The 27233-nt window shown below is 40.6% G+C and overlaps 1 protein-coding gene across 3 annotated transcripts in view; it reads right to left on the bottom strand.

Moving 5' to 3' along the window:
* GADL1 (glutamate decarboxylase like 1) overlaps nucleotides 1-27233 on the bottom strand; it is a 189874-nt gene that overhangs the window by 111649 nt on the left and 50992 nt on the right. Inside the window, exons 1-2 of one of the 3 annotated variants that reach the window (XM_059728825.1) lie at nucleotides 23371-23645; nucleotides 1104-1276 (exon numbers count right to left, since the gene is read on the bottom strand). In XM_059728825.1, the coding sequence (XP_059584808.1) occupies nucleotides 1104-1276; nucleotides 23371-23407 (210 nt within the window). In that variant the 5' untranslated portion in view covers nucleotides 23408-23645. Of the gene's footprint in view, nucleotides 1-1103; nucleotides 1277-23370; nucleotides 23646-27233 lie in introns of those variants that run through there. The other 2 variants (XM_006262574.4, XM_059728824.1) reach the window with 2 other exon arrangements.

Genomic DNA, 27233 nt, shown 5'->3' with positions numbered 1-27233 from the left:
GGAAGATAAGTGTTATGCTGCTAACTCAGCAATGGTTTCAGTAATGATTTCCAAAGTAAGAAAACTGCACTTTAAAGTGGAATATTATCTTGAAAAGTGATTGTAAAAATGGCCTCATCTAATCCTATTTTTATTACATATCAGGACTACCTGACCAAACATGCTCTGTTAAAAAAAAAAAAAAAGAAAGAAAAAACGAAATAAAGAAAAAGAACATGTTTTTGGAATGGCTGGAGCTGCAAACTCAACCTGGAATCTGAAGACCAAACTATATTGCTTGGTCTATGTATTTTCAGTAAATATAACAACTCTTCAGGGCAAATTCAGTTTACTGTCACTTTTGTGCAATCCCAGTATTTTCAGTATCTCCAGAGGCTTGGAGCTATAAGAGCACATGCCCAAAAGCAGAGAAGGTTTGCCAATCCAGCACCTTTCCCAAGTCATTTCAATACTCAGGATCCTCAGGATCTCAGATCAGTCAGTAACATTGCCCTACTCCAGTGGTACCATGCTCCCCAACCTTCAAGACAAAAATCCTACAGTCAAACAGATATGCTTCTAGGCTCAGAGATGCACCAAATGTAAATTGATATATCTCTGAACATATATCATCCAGGTGCAGGGGTGTAGGTTGTAGCCGTGTTGGTCTAAGGACATAGGCAGGAAGAGCCCACACCAACTGCTGAAACTTCCTTAGCCTGACGAAGGGTTTTTGAACCCGAAAGCTTGCTTAATAGCTATTCTCCAACTATTTGGGTTGGTCTAATAAAAGATATCAAATTCACCCAAGGAACCTTGTCTGCCTATATCATCCAGGTGGGCACTCAAGAGTGAACATGGCCCCAGGACAAAAAAGCAAATTAGATTCTCCAAAGTAAAGCAGACAAGTTTCTTGTAGACACATATTTTGATTTATGCTACTAAAAGGTCTTATGATATCCTTTGTATTTAATTTGGAAGATTACAGTTTATTTCAGAGCCAGAGAACACACTAAAAGGAAGTTCGATGGCATTTAAGCATAATAAAATTTAGCTATCTTGGAAAGCTAAGGTAATAGATTTAATTAGCAATAAACAACAGACTCTCATACTGATTCTCATACCTTCTCTGTTACATCAGCAGCTTTCTGTATCACTTCCTCCATTATAATCTTACAGGCATCTTCAACAAATTTCTCTCCTGCTCTTGCATCTGCTATTGGACCATTCAGAAAAACACCATCTACCAAAACAGCATTCTTCTTCCTCTGAAGCATCTCCTGTTTGTTGATGTCAACTGTAAAACAAACATCATTTAGTTAAAAGTCATGCCTGACCAACTAAACCATAAACTGGAAAAAAAACAGTCTTCTCACTGTTAAGTGAGATAGAATGTGAAGGGAGAAGCACATGGCCTATTCAAGCCATATTTAAGACAACACACTATATTTTCCTCCCTTTGACTCTTTGTCTATCGTTGTTCCCTCTCTCCTTTGCCAAAGAAAGATTCTCAATGTCATTTCCAGTGTCCTTATGCCCCCCACCTGCATCCCAACAAAGCCTCCTTAGCCCTCTTATCATCAACATCACCTCCTTCCCTCTCTTCGCCTCCCTGCACTAGACTCCCCTCCTCCACTGCATGAAGGCCAAGTTTCTTGATATTGTCTTTAAGATAAAATGCTGAACAAACACATTCCAATCTCACATTGATGCTATGGACAGTTTTGCTATATTTGAATTTCTATAATGAAAAAACAGTTACACTGTACAGTTATCAATGAACCCCATATTTTCATAACAGCATAGGAGTCTGTCCTAATATGTGCAATTGTTCAGAGTTCTACAGTCTCTCTGCTCCTCTAACTTGTCCCATCATGAAGCCTCACCATCCTTCTACTCTGTAAAGGATGTCAGGCTTTGTTTGTTCATTTTTCCAGCAACCAAAACTTCTCCAGAAACTACCTTCTCCCTCCACATCCCCATGCACTGGATGGACCTCTTGACACAATCCACAAAGCTGTTATCACCTTTTCTTCATTATGCTCCTGAGGGCCCATTTCCTCTATGTTGTCTTTCAAAGTTAGCCAAATATGGCATCTATTTCCATAAATCTCCCCTTATCACATAAGGTAAAATCAGGAGTTTGTTTTAATGGAGGTGGGGCATTCAGGAAATTGAGTTGTAAGACAGGAGAGGAAGAAGACAGGTCAAAAATAGAAAGGTAATTCTGTGACTACTCATGTACAAGAGTGGTTGTTAAAATTATGCAAGTGGAAGAAGTTAGACGGTGGTAGGGAGCAGACAGTGAAAAGAATACATCCAAAGGCAGAGCCATTTGGGACCATGGCAAGTGACAGCAGGTGAGAAGTTAATCCACCAAAAGACACTCTACAAGTACAGACAATCATAGTACATGTGATTCTGTTCTTTTTTGGTTCTCCTTCCACAATAAGGTAAGAAACAAAAAGAGCTCAACCAAGAGGAAGAAGTCATCAATATTAAATGGAGCAGTGAAATTAAAAAGAAAGAGGATGAAGCAGAGGCATCCATATCTGACCAGGAAGAATTCATTAGAGACCTTAACAAGATAAGTTTTTCTGGAATGGTGAGGACAGATATCAATGTAGGATGGACTCAGAAGAGAAAAACTCAAAGCAGATTGTAGACTGCACATTTTATAAGTTTGAAGGTAAAATCCTAGGGGGAGAATGCAAAGATATAATCAGAGAGGCAGCTGCAATACAGAGTGTGACAAATGCAAACCATGGGCTGAATTAAAATCAAAAGACACTATTCTGATCTCCAGCTTTAAGCAGGTGTTTCCCTCTTGACTTCAATGGAATTATTCCTGATGTACTTGTGTTCAGGATCAAATCATGTCCAGACTTACATCCTTGACCCAACTTTTCTTGCTGTTATGTTGTTTGACTGGAGATATCACAAATTGGCAGTTCACAGGGCACCCATGGGATGATGATTTATTCTAAAACATAATGGAGTCTAATTGTACAAATAAACATCGTCCCTTTCAGACTTTGTTGTGGTAAAAAAAAAATGGGAGGGGAAATAAGGAAGCTTCCCATAAATTCCTCATATGAAGGGGGTTGGGTGTCAAGCATGGTTACCCAAGGGAAACTTTGGCTTCACAGAGGAGCTGCTCCTACATAATCCTCCCTGGCCCCCGCTCCAGTATGGCTCCTTGAGGAGCTGTGGTATCCCTGCCTGTAACTGCTGAAAACAAAAAACAGAAAACAAACACTCTCTAGGGGACCTGCAGGCAGAGAACAAAAGTGAATGCTGCAAAGTGCAGCATTAAACTTCTGTGCTGATACCCAGTGAGCTATAGATAATGGCTGTCAACCAAACCACTGTGGCATAATCAAAAGCTACAAAGTCATGACCTTGTAGTGTTACCATGGTGGGTCTTTCTGAAAAAAAAGACTTCAGCTTCTGAAAAAAAAAAAGGGGGGGGGGAACCATGCTGTGGAAATACAATTGTACCCTTTCACACTAATTTTAACTGTCAATTTTAATTCCTCTTTGCTGTCACCTGTAGTGGAGAGCTGAGGCAAATGTGGCACTTTAGATGGACATGAATCAATTACTTCCTATTTCCAGCATACCACATGACACTGACGCTTGTTCGCTTTGGTTATTGAGTCATTTTTCACACTCCCACATGAAAGAAACTACAGAAATACAACACACACTAATCTAGAAAGATGGAAGCTGTTTATAGGTCAAACGACTAAAGAAATATTGTCAGTCCCCTTGTGACTATTTTAACTTTCTACAGGCAGACAGCATTTGCTCTGTTTCTTTCTGTTTGATAGGACAAAACATAAAAACAAATGTTGGTGCGTCTATTAAAGTGTTATTATTGTTATTTCAGTGAGTTATATAGACTCTAAGTGGTAAATTTAGATTAATAAGACATCTTCTCAGTAATGTGTTAAGTCCATTCCACAGGAGAACATGTATAAAACATACCTTGTTCCCCAGTCATAAAACAAAAGAAACCACTGCACCCTATAGGTCAAATCCCATACTGCTTTATGATAGAATCATTGAATCATAGTAAGTTAGGGTTGGGAGGGACCTCAGGAGGTCATTTAGTCCAACCCCCTGCTCAAAGCAGGACCATCCCCAACTAGATCATCCCAAACAAAGCTTTGTCTAGCCGTGTTGTGAAAACCTCCGAGGATGGTACTTCCATCACCTCTCTGGGTAACCTGTTCCAGTGTTTTACTACCCTCCTAGTGAGAAAATTCTTCCCAGTATCTAACCTAAACTTCCCTTGCTGCAACTTGAGACCGTTGCTCCTTATTCTGCCATCTGCCACCACTGAGAGCAGTCTAGCTCCATCTCTTTCGAATCCCCCCTAATAAAAAAGTAGTAATTCTTTATTATTATTTTTAATTTTTTACTAAATTTATTGCAATGGATTCACCCAGTCTCAGCTGGGGTATTGCATATACATTGCAACTTTATAAAATGAAAACTCTGAGATTTTTCAAAAATACAAAGTGCTAGGCTTGCAGAAGATTTAAAGGGCCAGGGTTTTGTGAGGAATGGGAAGATACGAGATCTATGGAAACAATGAACAGACAAGCCAGGACTTAATTCTCCTTTTGATGCAGACCTAGTGCCTTTAAGTATTCACAGGAGTTGCACGCTCACCTGGGAAAATATTGCCTCGCCCTCTTCTACAACTGCAGTGGCCTGCACAAACATCAAAAGTAGTTTTCTTCTATAAAAGTAGGGCTGAACACAGGCTCTAAGGAGGCCCTACCAGGGATCTACAACCTCAGCATACTACAGATGTCACCTGCAAAATTTGCCCCAGATTATTCCATTGAGGCAACAGAATGTTCCCCATTCAAAAAAATGGAAGGCATGGTGTTCTGTTCTGCCTTCAGACCTGTAAATGCCAGGTACTATGCCACTACATCAAGTCTCACTTCATAATCCCAAATTTAAATGGGACATCTGGCTCTTGAATTTTTACTCAGTCCTGGCTCAGGAAAATTACCATTTATTTCAAATGGGTTTAGTAGATTTACTGTGTAAATAATGAGTAAGGAGCTCAACACTTGGCCCTCAACACATTCTTAAATTACTAAGGAAAACAAACACACTCCATCACTTTCTAAATGGCTTTTGGCTACATTTTGGCCTATTAGGTAATTTCTGTGCTTGGACTTAACATATGGGCTGTAGCTTCAGTGGAAATTAATGAAAGCCACACGTTTGCATCCAAGTGCAGAATTTAATCATAAATATATAAATTTCCTGTGTTGAAAGTTTGAGTTTTGCCAATTTTACTGCACATCTTACAACATTTGATGGGTTCTACCTGAAGACCCAGCTCCTGGAGTATATAGAATCTCCAATTTTATTTCCCCTCAAATAAACTTGTATTCCTCTTGGTTGCATGAAAAGTTTTAAAATATCTCCTATGCACACTCTAAAAAGCCTAAAAAGTGTGTGGGGGGGGGGGGGGCATCTATATTTGATATATGTAAATGTTAAACAAATCGTATACCTTTTGTGAGCCCCACTAAGTGCTTACACTTGGCAATACCAAATTGATAGCACTCTTTTCACTTTTAATGACTCAGCAGTTTGCTTAACTTATGTGCTTTTAATAACTACCCAAAGCTCTAAAGGGCACATAACTGTACTATTCATTATAGAGACAGTTCCAGAACTTACGTTGCGACTAATATTATTTTATCCCCTATTTAATGATCCTTCTAAACAATGAGCTATACAAATATACCTACTAGGTCTAAAGATCATATTTTGTTCCATATGTTGCATATTTTCTTACAGTATCCTCCCTCATGAATTCTATTCTGGGGTTTGAAGAGTATGCAAGCAATTTCTACAGATAATGTGATAGTGAGAAACGTATTTGTTTTGCATTTGAGAATGTGGAAACAGCATTCTAAGCAGAATCAGACAACAGACATAGAGAAAGTACATAGGGACAAGTACAAATTCATATAAATGGTTCCAGGCTAGACAGTGCTCTAACCCAGTACCAAATAGAAGTGCTCTAAATCTGAGATTAAGGATTACTGACTGCTCAAAATGGCCTACTATAAAAAATAGGATTTGCTCCAATTCAAGGTGATGGGGATTTATCATTTACTTCACCAGAAGTAAAATCAAGCCCCTAATTCTGGCGTTTCATTCTGAAAATGAAATATTCTACCACAAAAGTTTAAGGTTTTCAAATTACTAATAGTTTTTATCATCAATATTATTTTCTCAAACAACACATTATATTGAGAGCCAGAAGCTAGAAGGATACCTACAAAAATAAACAAAATTTACTTTAACGTTCCCAACTTTCTTTATGCAAGCATTACTAACAGTTAAAGATGTACATCTGTGTTTGTCTGCAACAGAAACTTTGCTGCTACCTTCTGTAAATGAGTGTTTGGCATATTCTAATATTATTTGTGAAAGTAGAAGTCATCATTATGGGAAGTTTGCCATTTCCAGGAGAGACTCAGAAATAGAAGGGTACATAGCTTGTTTGAATTTAGGGACAAATTGTGTTCAATTTGCTTGTGCATGTATCCCACCAATTACTTGAGCAATTAAAAAAAAGAGATTTGGCTCAAAATGCCTGAATTGTAAATTGTAACAACTCAATAATTTCATCTGCATTACTCTTAAACTGACTTTAATTTCTGATTATGTATTTTGACTACCTTTATTTTAAATACTTTCATGCATTAAAGACTTATTGTCACAACCTCCAAAAGCATTCAATATCTTTTGTTTTGAATGAATTAAAAGAAAAAGAACAAGATTTAAACTACCTCTCCCTCTCCACCCCACACACGCACAGACCATGCATTTCATAGAACTGAAGGACCGGAAGCGACCTGCAAGATCATCAAGTCTGATTTCCTACTATAGGCAGGAAGTTATAGGGCTCAAACAAGCTCAACAAGGTACTTATCCTGCCTCATCTTGAACACATACAAGGATGGTGACTGAACCACCTCTGCGGGAAGTGTGTTTCAGATTCTGGTAACCGTTACAGAAAAAGTTTTTTCTTACATCCAGCCTAATTTTTACCTCTATTAGCTTGTGCCCATTGGTGCCTTCCTGAAGAGTTGCTCCCCTACATCTCGATGCTCACCCCTAACATACTTGTAGACGGCTATCAAGTCACCTCTCAGTCTTCTCTTAGACTGAACAGGCCCAGTTCCTGGAGTCTCACCTCATAGGGCCTATCTTCCAGGCCCCTAATCATATGGGTGGCCCTCCTTTCCATGGCAATAACAGTAAGCCATAGCAAATATGGCAGGAAGAGACATATAGGCTAGGGACAGACATTCAAAAAGCCTAAGCCTGAATTGATTCAATCTTTGCAGGTAAGTCTAACCTGGCTAGGCTAAACCGGTTTGTAACCATTGAGACATCCCCTCTGGACTGAAGAAATGCAGGCACATGCCTTCAGTGGCTCAGGCTAGAAGCTGGGTGGTGCTAAAGCAGCCCTCCCGTTCTTTCCACAGTGCTGAGCTGGGAGGGGGGCATGGCCAGGCCCTGGCAGGATGCTCTGATTAGGGACCCCCCCATCCCCCCACTGTTGATTACAGAGCATTTAGTTGCACAGCAGGGAGTTGCACAGTGAATTGCTAGCATTTATCAGCCCATCAGCAAAACAACAGCCTCTCTCATTAGTTCAAGCTCTTCTTAAACAACTTTTTCCAAGGAAGGAATGGAGGGACATTACCAGCTACCTGCTGATAAACTCCAAAAAGCCCTAAACCAACACTGTCCTCTCTGCTTTTGTCCCGTCTCCCACAGCACAGACTGTAGCCAGCATGTGATATGCTAGCTAATGCTGAGAGGTGGCTGCGCAAGGCAGAGGGGAGGAGGGGATCCCTGCTTGAGCAGGGAGTGGTGAGGAGGGTGGTAGGGGAACAGGAAGAAACTAGGCAGATGCTGCTGTACCTGCAATCTCTGCTGCAGCTGCAGCCAGGGAGCAGAGGGGAGGGGCCAGCCCTGCTGGGCTGGTGCAGAGAGCAAAGCTCCACCCAAAGTTGCAAAGCATCTGGGATGCTGGAGGATTCTGATTTAATTTAAACCAGGAAGGGGTCTGGGACAGACATTGCATAAACCAGTTAAGTCTGATACTACATTCAACCAGGTCTATCTCAAACAGGTTTCAGCCATTTTCAAACTGGTTTATGTGCACTAAGCATCTGTTCTGTTACAGGTTTAAACCAGTTTCTGATCACTTAAACCAGTTTATGTGTAATGCCTGTCCCTAGCCACAAATATAATCTAATCCACCCCCTTGCCTCAAGGGAGGATCCCAAGGGAACGGTAACCCATTCTTGACAGATTTTGTCTAATATGCTCTTAAAAGCCTCTAGTGATGGTGATTCTACAAACCTTCCTAGGTTCCATTACTTTACTGTCCTGACAATTAAGACACTTTTCCTGATGTCTACCCAAAATATAATTTGTTGCAATTTAAACCCACTGCTTCTTGTCCTAATCTCCAGCGTACATATAGAATAGTTTACAACCTTTTAGAGTACTTTTTGCAGTAACCTTTTACATCTTGGAAGACATTCATGCTGCATGTCATACTAAAAACAAATTTGTGATATATTATGTGATCATTTATTTATATGAACAGTAAATTGCTTAGCATAAATAGATATTTTTGTAATAATTCCCTTGTAAATGCCTATTACTAAAATAAACTGTTCTAGCAATAAGGCAAAACACATTTTTTAGTAAATCTATTTCCCAGGCCAACTACCAAGGAAAGAGCTGAAGACAGCAGATGAAGATTTGTTAGAATCTAGCATATAGCAATGGAAGCTGCATAGTTACAGTTGGAGCAGTGGGGAGCAACCATTTTGGTGCCCCAGCAGGATCATCCACTTGCAAAGAGGATGCTTAAGTGTTGCTGAGCTGTCAACAAAACCAACCCCCTATTGCTGGAATAGGAAAAACAGCCTGACAAAGAGACAAGTGGATGAGGTATTTGCTCTTGGGAATGCTCTACCTCACATCTCTGCACAATGGAGTCCCAGGACTGTAAGAATTCCTAGGAGGGTTAGGATATAGGACCTGAAAGGAACAACAGTGGCTGTGGAGTGAAACTTCTGGGCTATACTATATAGAGGCCATTGCCCAAGGTCCTGTTTCACCACACGGGAATCACTGAAGAGTAGCACTACTTAGAATCCCCCTGATTCCTGGCTTCCCATTCTGAGAGAAGAGGCTATTAGGAGACAGAGGGGACTGACCGTGCCAGTTATATGCCACTCCAGGATTTCCACCCATTGGAGAACCTATGATAGGCAAGTGACTTGACTTTTTAGCTGCATTATGCCTGTGCATTAGTCCAAACCTTTCAAACCAGGAATCAGGTTCTGCCTCTAAAGGTTTTCAGAATCCTAATCAGTCAAATGTTTGCAAAAGGTTGTGCCTCTGCACAACCACCACCCTGTATGCTGACTGCTTACTACGTATTACATTTAAATAATAATAAAATGCCCAGCTAGCAAGGATCTTCACTGCAGCCAAAGCTCAGGAGATTTTAATATTTAAAAATGACATTCTGATGTCCCAACAGAGTAATTGCAATAGTGACTCACGCTGTAATATTTCCAATTAGGAAGAGGGGCTGTGGAAAATTGGAATTCATCTTGATATGAAACTAAATGTTGGCAGATGCTGAGTATAAAATAGAAATCCTAGCTCCCTGACCTCAATGAGATTCTGCAAGCTCATATGCTTTAACTCCTAATGTCTGCCAGTGATCTAGAATGCTTATATATATATATATATATATATATATAAAATCCTTCTTTTAATTAAAAAATGCTACATCAATAATGATTACTTTATGCTGAACTAACAAGGTCTTTGTTTCTTTTCTCTGAAAAGATAGCATGCCATTCAATCAAAAGTAATGTACATGGTATGCTGAGGCTTACAGCAGTTTCAAGTAGTCAAAGCTTGATTGCTGTGGGTCCCCAGTAGAATATAAATGTACCCACTGCCTCCTCAGATTTCTACTGGAGAATCAGGGGGGGAAAGGACATAAGTTTGTCTAAATGGAGATCTTGCTACTGGATTTTAGAAGCAATTTGTGACACTGTAACTTCATGCAAGTGCTATTCTCTTTTATAGTAAGTTAAAAACAAGTGTTAATACCAATCTGCTAAACCAACTGAGGAAGCAGAAATTTGATAAAACAGTACTCATAAAACAATACAAGTTAAAATTTAAAAGTAAATAATTAGAGACATACGAAACTTCAGATTTCTTCTAAAGGCAGCTTTTTCCCCCCTGGAAATTCACTCATTGACAATAACTTGTTTTTTTTTTTTCTTTCCATTGTTTTACAAACAACTTCTGAAGGAGGGCGATCTTAGCCAGTGGCTAATAACTACATATACTAATTTATCTTTGCAAACTTTCTGTAAGATAGATAAGCAAAGGTTTGTCTACAAAGAGAAGTTACTGCACAGTAAACCAAAGCATGAATTTTCAGCACATAAGTTCCTACACATGGGCACATCTACACATGCACTTTAATATGCAGTAGTTTATTCTACTGTGCATTAAAGTGGCATGTAAAAACAGTGCTACTATGCTAATATACAGTATAGACCACTGTGCATTGTGACCTAAAAAGCATGCCCTCGAGCTACTGCGCATTAGCGCAGCCTAATGCACATTTATTTAGTACCTCATAATGGAGGTACTAATGGAGGGTCCTAATGAGCATTAGGAAAAGCATAGTAATGCACATGTAGACACGCCCACTAATTCACTACATAGGCATAATCAGTGCACATTAAGTGCTAGGTACCTTAGCTACATTAAGCTACCTCACTCTATTAAAACGAGACACTCATAACCTCTTCAGGACAATGGAATGGGCGCTGGATCTCAGCTGGGGCCTTTGGGACCTACCGTGAATAATCAATAGCAAGCCTAGCATTGCAAATTCTATTTTTGGAATGGGACAAATAGAGGCATAGAGAGGGGATAGGACCTTCCCAGGTTCACACAAGCAGGTCAATGTCACAGCCAGAACTAGAATTCAGGATTTCAATATTCCAGCCTCGTCACCCCATGATACTGTCAACTATGGCTTTGTGCACATAAAAAGATGTCAAGTTCCCACACCCCATAAACAGTGATGCTGGTCTGACCAGCCTGGCACAGTCCCAGAAGTGAGGGAACCAAGATAGCATCCATATATCTTTTTTTGTGCAGAGATGACCCTGCTATATGATGCGTTAGCAGATAAGGTTTTTTGGCAGTACCACTCCTAGAACCACAATGTTGAGGATTGCCGAGTGGCGGTGCTCAACAGTGGCTCTCAGGACACTAGCAGCCCTCTACAGTACACAGACATGTTCAGGAGGCAAAATACCCTAGATTAGGTATCACAGTACCTTAACACCCAACTATGTCATGCATGCTAGATCACCATGCACAAGGTAAGATTCAAATGGTCCAAGCCAGCTGAAATGCACCCCCTCTCCAGGCATAATTTACCAATTTTATCTCTCCTGTAGAGGCAGAATGAATAGGGGGTTTTTTTATTGTTCTCTTTGCTTCCCTTATACTTTGTCATCTCATGTCAGTTTCAGCACTACACTAGATGAAAGTCAGATATGTATAATGTTCTGTTGCTTGATATATGAGGTATCAGAGCTTCAGAAGACAAGAACCAGTCCTCTATGATGGAGTAGTCTGCCTGGGGAAAAGATATTTTAGAAGATCAACAGGGTCAGTGGATCAGAAGATCAACATGGCAGCAAGCTGGCTATATACTAGTGAGACAACTCATACGGGTGGTGAAGGGAAGCGAAGTAGCTGAGAGGAATACCCTGCCTGGTAACATCATGCCATTTTTTAGGGGGTGAGACTATACCTATGAGGTATCCCAGTTTTGCATAGTATTAAGTACCTGAGACAACAGTGGGTAGGGGGACACAGACTTCTAAAGCTAGCAGGAGTGTATTCTGGGAAACTCAAGTCCCTAATGGACTTATCTGGTCTCTCTTTACAGGTTTTGCTGTTTTCCTGGTAAAACCTTTGGCTCAGCATAGACTACATTCCTGGAAATGTGATGTTACTCAAAATAAATTTGTAATCCTGAGATTTCTTTTAAAGCCACCCTCTGCCATCCCTGCCCTTCTCTCTTATTGTTGCTTTTCCATAGTTGGCTTTTTTTTTTATAAGCAACACATTTACTGAAAAAATATTTATCTACAATTTGTACCTACTCTAGGTTTTATAAGCAGGTTCCCTACTAAAAAGAAATTCATTTGAATTTAAGAACACATATTCAAATTTTGGAACACTAAAATTGCCTACACTTCATTTTAGCTATCTCTATTTTTCTCATTTGTTTGGCTCTTGCTACATTTTCAGAGGAATAGATCCTCCTTTACATTCCTTTTTAGTCTTCTATTATATGTTCTATATTATCTTCAGGCTGCTTACCCAAGTTCATTTTCCTTTGAACTGTCTTTATTACATAGACATGGGGTGTTTAACCTCCCGCCTCTAGGTCAGATCTGGCCACTAGAGCCATCCAGTCCACAGCGCTCCTGGGCAAAGCAAAGGCAACATTAATTGCCTTTCCCCTGCTGCCAAATTTCCAGATCCATACAGAGTCCCATGGACCAGATATTATAGCCCTGTGTGCCAAATCATGTTCCCAGATCCGGACATATAGAATTGGGCCAGCACATAGCTGGATTCAGCTGGGACACATCAGGATCAAACTCATAGAGCAGTCCTACATATCCACCCTGCATAGGGTCTGGTCTAGAGGCCCCATGCCACTCATGTGGCCCAAAAGGTTGGCATCACCTATATGTAATATGGTTGTGATGGCTAAACAAACTTCAACAAAACCCTCCAAACAACTTGTAATAATGAACCAAATAGTTGGATATCATGAGTTAGTTAAAAACAGTATTGCCAGACTTCATTAGTTTCGAGGGTGCTAAACCAAGCTGCAGAAGTGTACCTAAAGCAGGAGGCCTCAAAACCTGTTTCTGAATGAACAGTTACCCTTTTGCAGATGTTATAACAAGCTGGGTCAGCAAAGTAAAAAAAACAATCAACATGTCCAGCTAAACCAGAACTGAGATCAAATTAAACAGAGCAGAGCCCTGAAAAGAAACATTATACAAGAGGACTTGACAAAGATAATCCAGGTATACTATATCCTGGCTTTAGCTTTAAAATTTTAATAGTAGCAATTGATACAAATGCATTAGATATAGTTTTGCTGTAATAGATTTGTTAATTCCTCAGATTAGTTTTAAAACCAAAGCAGCCTTGTCAATCAAGAACATAAAGAAAGATGAAAAGAAAAAAAAACAGTGGCAAGCATGTCCCAGGGTCACAACCTGAATTTTGGGCCAGGGGTTACAGAGTCAGTAATCTAGTTTGGATGGTAGTCATACCCCTACCTGCTAGAGGGCATAGAGGACCATCAGGAAGTGTAATCAATAAAGAGATTAACACTGCACTTTACTGCTGTGTATAAACCAGTAAACAAAGACCAGATTGTAGACAGTCTTCTCTCTCTGAGGCCAGGGACAGACATTATATTTTTACCATATAAGCAATCGGAAGCTAGTCTATACCCATAACAGAACAGCAGTTCAGCACATGTAGACTGGTTTAAAAATAGCAGAATCTGGTCTAAGATTTGCAACCCTTGCCTTCCTCCCCCCCTCAGCAAGGCAAGTGTGCATTCTGTTCACTACTGATCTAAACTATGTTGCTTACATAAACTGTGCAACTTGGATCAATTCCACCTTGGGCTTTTTGAAGGTCTGTACCTAGCTTAAAGGCCCAACAGTCCTGACACAGAAGTAACAGAACTGGGGCCTCATCTAGGATACTAGCAGGCATGAGACTCAGCATACAAGCTGAATAAAACAAACAGCTTCTGTTCAAGGTTGATAACACTGCAGCCTGAACTGACTGAGATAAACCACGAGGCATGCTTGATTCAGACGAAGGAAGGAAAAACATGCACAGCTTTTCCTTACCCGTAGAAAATAATTTTAAGAAAAAGGCACCCCTCCTTAAGAAACTATATATGGTGCCAAACAGGATATTTGCAAAGATGCTGTTCCTAAGCAAAGTGGTTCAAAATGTTACTAAAAAACAAAGTGAAGGCCTGCATGGCATTGTAGGCCTATGTACTAAAGTTAGAAAGCAAAGCGATAACAAAGTTCAGCTCCAGCATTCAGAGTAGCAAGGAAGTTACTGGCAAAGTGAGATAGCCAGTCTGAGTGTCAGGCTGGTAAATGTAAATAACTAGCAGTGTAATAATACAGCAGTTGTTCAACTAAATAACTGAAAACAAAGAACACAGAGAAGAAAATGTTTTACTGAATAAAGAAGTTAAGGATGTTTCTGATAAAACTGCTTCAAACACTATGAATTAATTAATTCTTGTGTTAAGATTATGGGGCCTGACACTGTTGCCACCCCTGCAAAGAGCCCACCATCATAGAGATGGATTCATATCAACTGCTGAACTTTTGTTTTATCAGATTTAATAACATGCTGTCTGTACAGATGATCATTTTTTCCCCTTGCTACTAATGTCAACTTGCAAAAGTATTATATTATATATAAATGAATACATTACTTTTAAAAACATAAAGGTTTTTGGTGCTTGTTTTTAACTCCTGTGTTTCACAACACAAGAATATGATATTTGATTGTATATACATTTACAGAACAGCACACACCAACTGCAGGTGCTTCCTCAGCCTGAAGAAGGGTAACCAAAAGCTTGCTAATAAGGTTTCCAAATATCTGAGTTGGTCTAATAAAAGATATCAGATTTATCCAAATAACCTTGTCTGACTATGTCCTTAGACCAACATGGCTACAACCTACACCCCTGTAAGATGTAAACCAGGTTTTTTCTTGTGTTTGCATGGTAACAAACAGCTGTGATATCAACTTTTGTTAACCCTTAAGACTGTTTTTTCCAACATCCAGAAATAATTTTGCATTGCAGCAAAGCACTGAGTTGATAGTTCTAAGACTCAACTAAATACATAATAAAGTTTTTTATTAGTCATACAAACTTGTTTAAATGAATATTTTTTCTTGAACCCTAACTTTACCTGAATTTTGCATTTAAGCTTTCTCCCCCCATTTTACAAAAAGGATTTCAATGTAAAAATTGTTTTAGTGTATACACACATTGACGACACGTAGGTGGTGCACGCAGGTGTACATGCACCCCAAGATTAGTGGTGCACCCCTTGAAAGGAGCACCTCCAACACTGCTGGTGGTGCCAGCAGGCAGCTGTCACTCACCAGCCCCCCTTGCCGCCAACACCGCCGGCAGCATTCGTTTGTCACAGAAAAAAAAATGCAAATTTTCTCCTTTAAAGGAGAAAAACTAAGGAAATCAAGGGTTTCCCCTTGCACACTGGCAGAGTTTCAGCCTGCAAGGAGCTGCTTGGGGCTGGGGGGAGTGGGAGGAGGGTGATCACAGGCAGGAGGCACCATGTGCATGCACACACATGCACCCCCCATGATCCCCTGATGCATTCCTTATGGCATCATCTATGGTCGGGCACCCTTGCCCCGCACACTGAGAGGCTGAGGCCTGGGGGCAGTGTGTCAAGAGTGAGGGGCACCAGCAAGGCTGGGAGGGGGAGGGGTCTTCAGGTTGGGAGTGAGGGGCAGCAGCAGGGCTGGGCGGGTTGTGGCTTGGGAGTGAGGCACAATGGCATATCAGGGCTGCTCAGCACCACAAAGCAGCAGGAGGGACAGCCGCAGCTGAACTCACATCCTGGTGAGTGAAGGGGGCAGAGGGAGCTCTGATTTACTATGTTAAAAAAAAAAAATCAAAATCAAACACCAAAATATATAGGTATTTAGAATGCATTTTATTATGATTGAGCCAGTAACAGGCTTCCAAACTGCTTTAAAACTATAAGTATGTCAATAAAATATTGTGTTCAGCTGATACCCAAGATATACAGATTATATAGTGGCATTTCGTTTTTATTGCAGATTTTGAGGTCTTTAATCAGAGATGCTTGGATTTTTTTAATCAAGAATTTTGGATTTTTAAACAGAGAAAACCGGGATCCCTAGATATAGACCAAAGCATTTAACATGTATCCATGCCATGTAATTGTTTTGCATGTTTGATTTGTTGCAACAAACACTAGGGGGGCACCAATAATGATTTTTTTGGCTCATGTTGATGGCTGATTACTAACCAGCCATATCAGCTGATACTGATCTGATAGCTGATACACAACCCAACAGCTTGGAGAACAACATCTGGCTGGTAAGTCTGTGGGGGAAGGATGGGTTGCAGATTGAGGCCCTTCAGTGAGGGAGGGAGTGGGGCAGGGGCAGGCACTGCCCATCTGGGGCAGGACGAGGCATGGAATGGAACTGTGCATGGCTCGTCTGTGTGGGCATGGGGTGTGGGGAGGGGGGGACCCACCTAGATTTGTGCATGGGACAAGGGCAGGCTGCCCACTGAGGACTCAGGGCCAAGGGGTTGCGCCAGACACTTCCCAGCATGGGGGGGTTGTAGCCTACCCCCTGCCCCCCCCTTCCTGCTCACCCCACCCCCACCTGACCTGAGTGCAGCCCTGCAGCACCCTCCAGACAAGCAGCCCATGGCTCCATCCCATGCTCAACTCCACCCGGGCGGGGCAGCACCTGCCCCACTCCCTCCCTCACCACAGGGCCCTCGATCTGCCCTCCTCATCCCTTCCCTCCCCCATGCACCTTCCCCCCACAGACTTACTGGCCGGACACTCTGTTCCAAGCTGCATTCCTGGCCATGTACATGGTGGCTGCATGCGTGCACGTAGCATTTTATCCATTACGTTGCCAGCTGCACCAGTCAAAAAAAGCCAGTTGCCAATAATATCAATTTTTCTTTTATTGGTGCCCATCCAATATGGACAAATGTATCGGTGCAACTCTAACAAACACTAATTTTACATGCATAATTATCTTTATAATTTAAATGTTGGCACGACATATTTTAATATTTTACAATATAATAAATTATTCTGTTAATAGTAATATAATTTTAATTGCAAGTGTAAACATTTAAAACACCATCCAAATATTAATGTATGCATACTTTTTATTTCCTTAAAATAAAAATAAAAAGGATCATAAGTAGTTTATTAATAAAGCTATTACTTTCCTTAAATGTTAAGTCATTACAGACTTGCATGTTCTATACCAGCAGCATCAAAATCTGGGCCAAATTTAGACCTCAGGACTCCTTCTGGGCCAGATTCATTCCCACCTTCAGCAGTGGGATAAGTGACAGCAGTATGAACCATTTTGGGTTCCTGAGCCTCAGGAATTAACATACCTGTCACTTACCCTTCCACAGCCACCAAGCATCCTTAATGGACATAAGGCCATGAGAAGCGCCATGCTGGGTCAGACCTAGTATTCTGTCTTTGACAGCAGCAAAAATGGATGCTATAGAGGGAGAGTACTGAACTGGATCTCTAAAGCGATCTATGCCCTTATTCAATATCATCCCTGGCATCCACCATTATTGTTTTAGAGATGCCAAAGGAAATATTTCCAGCCATTCTGCTCAATAACCATCAACAAATCCAAGAGTTTATCAATTCCCTTTTCTGAACTTGACTATGCTATCTGCCTCCACCGCCTCCTGTGAATCCATACACAGAATCCACGTGTGGGTCCCTCCCTCTGCTCATTCCGTCTCCAAATTCCAGGCTTTTCCAGGAGCCCCACCAGCCAGCTAATACAGCTCTGTGGGTTGGTCTGGCCCACCGGCCTTACCACCGACACCCCTAAACAACTATTTGTTCTAAACAATTAATGGCTTTGCAAAAGTAAGTATGAAAAACAAAAAAAAAAGGAAACAGCTATTAAACAACTTAGTAGACAAACAGGCTGGACACTAGCTTGTATATAAACAAAAGAGTGTCTGCAAAAGATAATCAAGGAAATAATGCTGTACTTTACATTTGGACATATACCATTAGTATTAAATCTCTAGGCTAACAGTTCTTTCGCCAAACTTGTAAGCGATTACCAAGACTGGTGGAAGGTATTTAATCAATGTATTATCACTCGCCTTCTAACTGTAAAGGAGAGAAAGATATAAAAATATATTCCATAATCTCTATAGGTATATTAGTAAAAGGAATAATTTTAGAACTTTAATTTCGACACAAATAGGTAATAAAGAAAAATGACACATGGCCTCCAGTAGATTTATCAATGTGCCATTGGAATCTAAGAAAAGGGGAATGTCAGTCTGGTCAATGGCAATATGTAAATAAAAATGGCTGGAAAAAAACAGAGTGTAAATTTAAGGAGAAAATAGGGAAGTCAACAAAAAAAACTATTATCTAGGGAATAAAAGGTATGTGTTCATTCGTTTTTAGGTGATTCAGAGAGTCATGCCAATAGCAAGGAAAGGTGTGTTTTCATTCTCTTCAAGGTGATGCAGAGTTGTGTCCATTGCAAGTAGAAACAGATTACTTGAAGAAATGTGACCAACATATACCAAGTAGCTAAAGTTCCTTCTAAGCATCATGAGAACAAATCCTGAAGTGCAAATAACTTTACATTTACATACAACTCCTAGCAGTGTAGGGCAATCCAACCAGCTTTTGTAACAAAATATAATTTTCTCTAACACATGGCAAAGATTGAAATATTAAAAAAATAAATCAAAAATAAAAAAAAATCTCAAAATACCTGAGACATAACAAAGACTAATGCAAGCCTTGACAGTTATTAAAAATTTTAGCTATCACAGCTAGTCAAAAAGCAGTCAAAAAGCTCTCTGACATCTATCAGTATATATATTATTACATCAAACAGTTATAATTCAAATGATCTGTTATGAACATAGGTATAATAGCTGCATAAATATGTGAAATGTAAAGTAGGGAAAGAGATCAGACAAGCTTGTGGTGATAAAGAAGGGCACTTTCTGAGCGAAAACCTGTCAAACATCTCTCCCAACTATAGTTGGTCCAATAAAAGATATCACTAAAAAACCCTTGCTTTTTTCATGTTTCCTGAACCACCACAGATGCAACAAAGCTTCACCCTACTACAAGGCAAGCTATTCTACTGGTTAATAATCTTTACAATTACGTTGAGTTTTACTCATGCTTAATCTAAAGCTTCCATATTGCTCATTCATTCAAATATGGACCTGTATGTTCTTCATTATGTATTATACATAGGACTTTCATGATTCCTAAAATTCACTCAACAATGTGAGAATATCCATCATAAACAGCACTGACGTGCTATGCACGATAACTAGTTGGCTTTTCTAACCATTATTCCCTCAGTGCTCATGCATAAACTCCATTAGTGCTAATAAAAGATAACTAGTGTGCACAGATGGAGGAAAAAGATAGAAAAACTGTCTCAATTTAGCTGTCCTGCAGATTCTCCTTAAGCTGCTAATTCTAATGCTTTACAAACAGTTGCCTTCAACTAGCTCTGCAATTCGTGACTGAAACATAACAAAACAAAAGGGTTGGTGAAAATGCAATTTGTTGTTATTTCGATGTTATGTGTTTTCAATGTATATTTTAAATGAATATTTAGATTCACTGTCCTAAATTTGAACCTCCAAAATGCATAAGGAAATACAAGTGTGAAAATGTTAAGTCTGTCTATGCTTTGTGCTTAACATTTATTGTAAATGTTGACAGAAATGTATATGCCCTTCAAAGTACACCGTTTAGAATATTTAAGAAATAAGGAATTCAGATGTATAATTTATACATCCTCTAAGAAGCGATAATAACTGAGTTAATATGCAATAAGAGCCCAACTCTATTAGAACGCAACAATTTTAGGTAAGTAATTGACAAATGAAGAAGATATCTTAGGAAAGAAATAGTATCGATTCTGTTTCTCAGATGTCAAGTTAAGCTGTTTCACCAAGCTGTCATTAAATGCCAAGAAAAAATTTTAAATTTTAAAGCAGTATGAATCTACTTATGTAGAATGGTTTATTTTATGCTATCTTGGTTTCTTGCATACATATGTTTCTCTTCTCTCGATTAATTGCTATTTAACATAGGAGGTCATAACGTCTCCCTCGTCAAATAAGCTTATCCCAGTGTCCTTTTTCAGGTCAAATTACCATAGACATCAAGCAGCCTTAATTTTCATTGCATTTATTAGGCTGCACATTACACCAGCTTCAGATGGAAGCATCCTACTTGAAATAGATGCTCTCTGACTCATCGTCCCATTCTGCTGGCAGCACCTGATACTGCATAGCTCCCCAGACATGCAATATTCACACATATGGGCAGCCAACAGTTCAGAAGTTAAAAGGGAGCATGCTGCATGAACTGTTCTCCCTTCCTCCAGCAATTTCCGGCACTAATTCTATTTGGTTCTATCTGATGAGCTACAGGAGGCTGGCATCAGACTCTGCTTAATAGACAGCCTCTAGGCCCCATGAGAGAGAACCTCAGCTGTTTTTTTTTTTTTTCATTTAAATAAAGCATATAATTCTCCAAGCCTTTTCCTTGCCAAGTGTACTTGAAAAAAAAAAAAGCACCAATGCCAACCAGTGCCAAAGACTGAAAGACATATACAGCTGGGCTCCACTTCTGCAGCTGAGAGGCACCTGTGAATCTGCTACCAACAGCCATGTACCAGGTTTCTTTTTGCTGTGATAGTTATATAAAGCTGTAAATCGAGAAGCATCCCAAAGAATTATCACCACTCCCCAAGTGGAACCACAGTAGTCAGTGAGAGGACTGTATCTATTAGGAGTATACCTCACAACTGCATCTCTGTAACCTCTCCCATTCTACTAGCCAGTGTCAGAATGCAAAATAAGGACCATCCTACTCCTGCACTGGAAAAGAGTCTGGTAGCAATTGCATTCCACCTCCCACGGACCAGCTATAAGTATAAAGAGCTTGTCCTGGAAGGGAACATGAAGCCCTGTTACAAGGCTGCAGACCGAGGAGAACTACTTGTGCATTAGCCCATGAAGATCCACTTTACAAATTCAATCTAAAAGTCAGCAGGAGAGATCTTCAGTAGTCAAGGAAGACTTGCCCACCTCAAGAACTACAAAGGAGCTGTTCCCCAACTGACCATCCATCATCCTGCGGGGGGAATATACTCCCCACTTAACTAACAGCCCCACCACCTGAGTCCACAGGACAATGTGCCTGCAACTGCTGTCATCAGGAGTCATCAAGTAACCAAATTTCCATCTCCCCTGTTGCTAGGTAAAAGCAAGCGTCTGTCAGATAGAGAAACCAGTGAAAGGACACTCTGTGAAATACTGAGCAGAGGGAAAGATAGTAAGTCAAAGTGGTTTTAGGCTAAATAATGAAAGGACTAAGTTATTTGTGGGGGGAAAGAAAGAATAAGGAAGTTATAGATGCTTTTGTGAGCAAATAAGTGGGAGAACAGAATGGAAGGGCTTGGAAAGCAATAGTACATACATGGCTGAGGCAAATCATTTCTGAGGGAGCTCCTTATTAAAAGTGTTGACATTATGCTTTTGACTACATTTGAAACCAAGGATCACTTTACAGCATAAGTGAACATTAAGGACTTCTGTGTGTGTACTGGAATAAAGCAGAGGCATTTTAGTAGAAGACTTTGAAATTTAGCCTTGACAAAGGAAATTAAAATTAACTGTTTGAGAAAAACACTTTTTGAAGCTGTTCAGTCCCCTCTAGGTGTGCCTCATGCAACTAAATGGTCTGCATTACAGTGGACACTACAACATATTTTACTACACACAAGCCATGTCCTACACACAAGCCATTAAGTGTATAGAGCACAGGGCAAATTAAGCCAAAAACATAAAGCATGATTCTTAAAAAATAAGTACCTGGCACTTTCATCTTTAAAAAAAAAAATGCTTTTATTATTAAGTTGTTCACTTGAAAACTTCCCACAAAACAGATGCTGGATTGAAACACCTAAACAATGTAAAATCAGATGATCTGAAAGGTGGCAGCTAGAACACAGGTTCTTAATACGGGAACCACAACCAGTTGCAGGAGTGTTAGCCACCCTTCTTCATATACGACTAGAAGGCAGCAGGAAATCCCAGACCATTTTAACAGGAGGCTACGTGCTGGAAAAAAAGTTAAATAACGCTTATCTGGAATATGAGCTTGTGGGCAAGCACTTCTTTAAAAAAATATGCCCAGACTAGCAACAGAGCAAAGAAGTGCACATTTCTAACTTGTGCAAGTTAATAATACAGCAAGAAACTGAAAGGATAAATGTGCCACACTATACTGTCTTGCCAGATCTCTTTTCACCTGTCATTAAAGGTTTTCTTTTTAAGATTGAAACAACCGGCCTTTCCTTTTCTGAACATCTATGAAGTTATAGGTGACCTTTTGCTTTTTCATTACCTAATAAATTTAATGTCTTTCCCCCCCCCCTCTTTTTTTTTTCCATTTCATTTACAATGGCATTTACATTCTGATGTAACAACCAACATGGCTCTAAAACCATTTTATTTTTCCTTGCTTTAAAGCACCAGCATATTTCTCTGCAGATTTGGGGTCGTTTCTCTCCCTCAGAGCACTTGGGGTAATAAACGGCTGCAAAGGCAGCCTGGCTTCAGAAATGGTTTGAAGCGCTTCTAACCTGCACAGGTGATTTGGAGGCATGACTGAAGCACATATATATGCATATATGTACGTATGCATGCATGTACAAGTGCTTCTATGGGTGTGCATGCTTATATACATACACATCAGTATATATGCGTGTGTGTATATATATATATATATATATATATATATATATATATATATATATAGATCTAGAGGACTATATTTAGATGTATAGTTATATATGCATGTGTGTCTATACATATACATATATCTGTAGGTTTATATATATGTGCATATGTATACATATAGATCTATAGTTATGGGGGGGGTATGTATATAAAAGGGGTTATTTCTATTCAAGCATGGTGTCCTTTAGGAGCTCCATGAATGGCTGGGGCGGTTCCTGAAACAGGAGAAGTACATCAAGAAGAGAGAAAGTCCTTAGAAGAGGCCCGGTCCCGTCCCCTGCCCCCTCCCCCAGTGGAGACATCCCAACAAGCCGCAGAGGCCGCGGCCGCCCAGGCAGGCAGGCAGGGAGAGCAGCGCTGGGCCCCCCGGGAGGGCGGGTGAGGAAGCAGCGCAGCCAGGGGAAGAGAAGGGGCCGGGAAGCCACCCCCCCCGCCCCGCCATCCCGGTGCAAGCGCCCCCAGGACCCCAGAGGAGGCGGCCGCCCCGCGCCGCAGGAGAGAGAGAAGCGGCGAGGCCAGGTGGCGTTTACCCTCCATGTCGCCTTCGCAGTGCGCGCCGCCGCTCATGGTGCCCCGAGCCCGGCCCGCGCTGGTCCCGGCCGCAGGCGCCGCGCCCCGCACGAAAGGCTGCAGGTGAAGCCGAGCCTCGGGCTCCTCCGCGCGCTCACGCCCCGCACAGTCCCCGCCCCGGCTCAGGAGGCTCCTCCAGCTGCTGCCGCTCCTCAGCCGCCAGCCCGGGGCCGCCTATTTATACCGTCCGCGCGGCTGGCCCGCTGCCAGGCCCGGCTCCCGGCGCAGCGCCGAGGACACGGCGGGCGCGGCCCCAACCCCAGCCTAACCCTGCGGGCGGGGCGCGGACCCAAGGGGCACAGGTCAGGCAACGCTCCGGGCGCTTCCGCAGCCTCCAGCTCCCTCAGGCAAGGTGGCATGGTGGGGAAGGGGGCAGGGAGTCTCTCTCACACTAGCACGCGCACACACTTTATTTCCACACGTACGTCCCCATGTTAACATTTTCCACACAAACACACACCCCGTGTTATTTTCAGACACACACTCACCCCCCCACGTTGTTTCCACACATGCACACCCATGTTAACATTTTCCATACATGCACACACACACGCAGCCCCATGTTATTTTCACACACAAACATGCCCATGTTGTTTCCACACACACACCCTTGTTAACATGTTCCACACACCCTGTGTTATTTTCATGCACACACTCACGCGCACAGACACCCCCCACGTTATTTCCACATGCCCATGTTAACACACACTCATGGTATTTCCACACATGCACACACCCGTGTTAACATTTTCCACACACCCCCGTGTTATTTTCACACACACTCGTGCACACATGCACACTCACCACCCCACATTATTTCCACACATGCACACCCACCCATGTTAACATTTTCCACACACACCCACACACCTGTTATTTCCGTGCATGGTAGCTGACTTGGTACCCAAAAACCATGGGCACATGATACAGGAAGAAACAAAGGGGGATCTTCCAGAGAAAGAGGGCTGGCACTCTCAGTGCAACCTGCACATAAGCATGCACCCAGCAAAATCCAGGGGAAAAGAGCTTGCCTTTAAATCCACCTCAAAGGCAGCTCTCCTTCTTCTCTGAGATTGTAAATGCCTCAGAAAAACACTGTGCCACAAAATCCTTCAGTATAAAAGGGAGTTATTCACCAAAAAAAAAAAAAGGAAAATAAATATTCCTAAATGAAGGCATCTCCCTCCTCCAAATGATGGAGAATCCCTTAAATTTGAATGTAGGAAGAAAAGATAGATCTGGCTAGCCAGGTCTCATAGGCTAGTTTTCTACCTGAAGCTAAGTAGGGTCAGATTGCTCTGTGACTAGCACAGAGAAAATCTGAAGTAATAATAATTTCACGTAAATCAGTGACATATTAATGTGAAGCAAATAAGGAAAATCCAGATTTTTGGAGGTATTAATACCAGGATCAATGTTGGATAGAAATTTGGTTTTGTGTAAAAGAGTCTGCTACAATTTGTGACAATGTTGAGTTGTCAAAAAATAGCCAGGAGAATTTCCACACAATAGGAGTTTCTGGGGGGTTTTTTAAGTACCTTGATCATTAAGCCAAAAGACTTTCACTGAAATGAGTGAGGTTTGGTGGACCTGGGCATAGGTTCCCACCAATAGGCAGTTGTAGTAGAGTCAGAGAAATGCAAATATGCACTAAGGGCTGCAAACTAAAAAAAAAAAAAAGCCATGCCATGCCATGCCTAGCCATTAGCATTTATTTTAAGGCCTCTGAGCAAACTGTGTCTGACCTCCTTAATCTAGTTACTTTCAGGCCACTGACCCTATTCTATCCTATGTGTGGAATCTCTAAAGTCTAACCTAATCCTTTTATTCCCCAAGAATTATTACTTTTTCAGAAAATAATATTAAGCTGGCTCCACACTACAATTGAGAAGTAAAAGGCATCGGAAAATTCATGCCTGTCAGTGCTAAAGACAATAAGAAGTTTTAAGTACATTATGGATGTGTCTACATGTTGCCATATGGCATCATTGCTACAGCACCATGCTTTAGTACTTCCTTCTGGAAGTACTAAAGCATGGCACAGTATGGGTGGTTACTGCACCATGGACATGGTGCATAGTTAGATTTTGCTGCTATGTTGCCATATACCATATATATATATATATATATATATATTTATATATATACACACACATATGTGCTATACCAGGGGAGCATGCCGTTATGGCAACTTAGCTGCCGATCTTGTGTAGACCCATATGATTGCTACATAGGGCTATGTGTAGCTGCACCCTATGAGTACAAACAAAAAATAAAACCTAATAGTCAATTAAGTTTTGGACTAGGAGAGGTGCTTTTACTTCTTTATTTAGCTTTGGTAAGATTAATGCCGAATACTGCCCAAAGTTCTGATAAGACACATTATGAACAAAATACTGAAAAATTAAATGAACTACAAATACAAGCCAGAAATGTGAATGGAGAACTAGTGAAAATACCTTACACTGAGATTTAAAGAACTAATAGAATAGCCCATTTAAGTTTATCAAAAAGATTGAAAGGTGACTTGATTATGGTATGTATGTATCTCAATGAGGAAAAAATGCTGAGTGCTGGAAAATAAAGCCATACAAATTCAGTAAGACACACATTTTTAAAAGTGAAGGTGAGTAGTGATTGAAACACACCACCAAAACTACAGTAAATTCTTCACCTTTTGATGTCTTCCAGTTAAGACTGTAAGCTTTACTGGAAATACCATTTTAGCCAAACCCATGTTACTGCACTCAAGAGCCTGCATGAAATAATAATTTATGCAGGAGGTCAAATTAGATGACTGAATAGTCCTTTCTGGCTTTATTCTATGAATATATGATTTCTCACTATGGCCAGTAAATAAAAGGAAAATGTGTTAGTGATGAACATACAAAATATTTATATTATGATTTGCAAAATATTTATATTATGAATGTGGCTATGGGGGTATGTTGGAAGATAAGAATACAGAAAACTTTTTTGGTAAGTATGAAAATATTGGATTTTCAATGCTTCTTTTTGAATGAAATTGCAAAACACAAGCTATGTTAGTTACTACTTTTCATTCTTCACTACACTAAGCTGACAAAATTTCTGTTTGGCTGAGTCACAGAACAACTATGAAGAGCTTATGGAGGTGCTGGGGGAAGGGGTAGCAACATGAATCAATGTTAAAAAGACGGAACTCCAGACTTGGCTTGTCATAATTAGACTGCAACCCCTGAAGACCTGAATTTATTTCGATATTACACTAGTAAATATACAACGGTTTTAAATATTTATATATTTCTTGCTTAACTTGTGCATTAATGGATTGGGTTACTGCCGTTGAAGCTATGATCCCCCATAATGAGATCTGGTATGCATTGGGGACTGACAGGCTTGACATTGACAGGCAATACCTGACTCTGAAAGCAGCCAGTACCACACAACTGAATGTTACCAAGGAAACAAAGAGCTGCACTTAAACAATACTAAGAATTTAACATTTTTTTTAAATTGGCATATGTGTCATACTGTGAACCAGCATCTTCTCTTTCCTATTCACAATGTTGAAGGGGTGCTTCATTGTCTCTTTTCTGGTCTCTTCACAACAGTTTTGCTAATTCATCTAGATTATAAATTCTTTGGGTAGGACACTTCCCATAAAGAAAGAGAAAGAAAAATATTTTTTTAAGTTCTATTATCCCAACGCTTGAATCAGAAAGCAAGATTTTCCAAAAGAGTTTGCGTCACTATTTTGAGATGCACAAGTTGAGACATCTTACATAGTTCTGTTTTAAGAATGTACTGAGACCCTGAATATTAGGCTCCTTTAAGGTGTCTC

This window comes from Alligator mississippiensis, chromosome 5, assembly GCF_030867095.1.
Source record: "Alligator mississippiensis isolate rAllMis1 chromosome 5, rAllMis1, whole genome shotgun sequence".
Classification (NCBI taxonomy): domain Eukaryota; kingdom Metazoa; phylum Chordata; order Crocodylia; family Alligatoridae; genus Alligator; species Alligator mississippiensis.
This window is presented reverse-complemented; position numbering and strand designations above follow the sequence as displayed.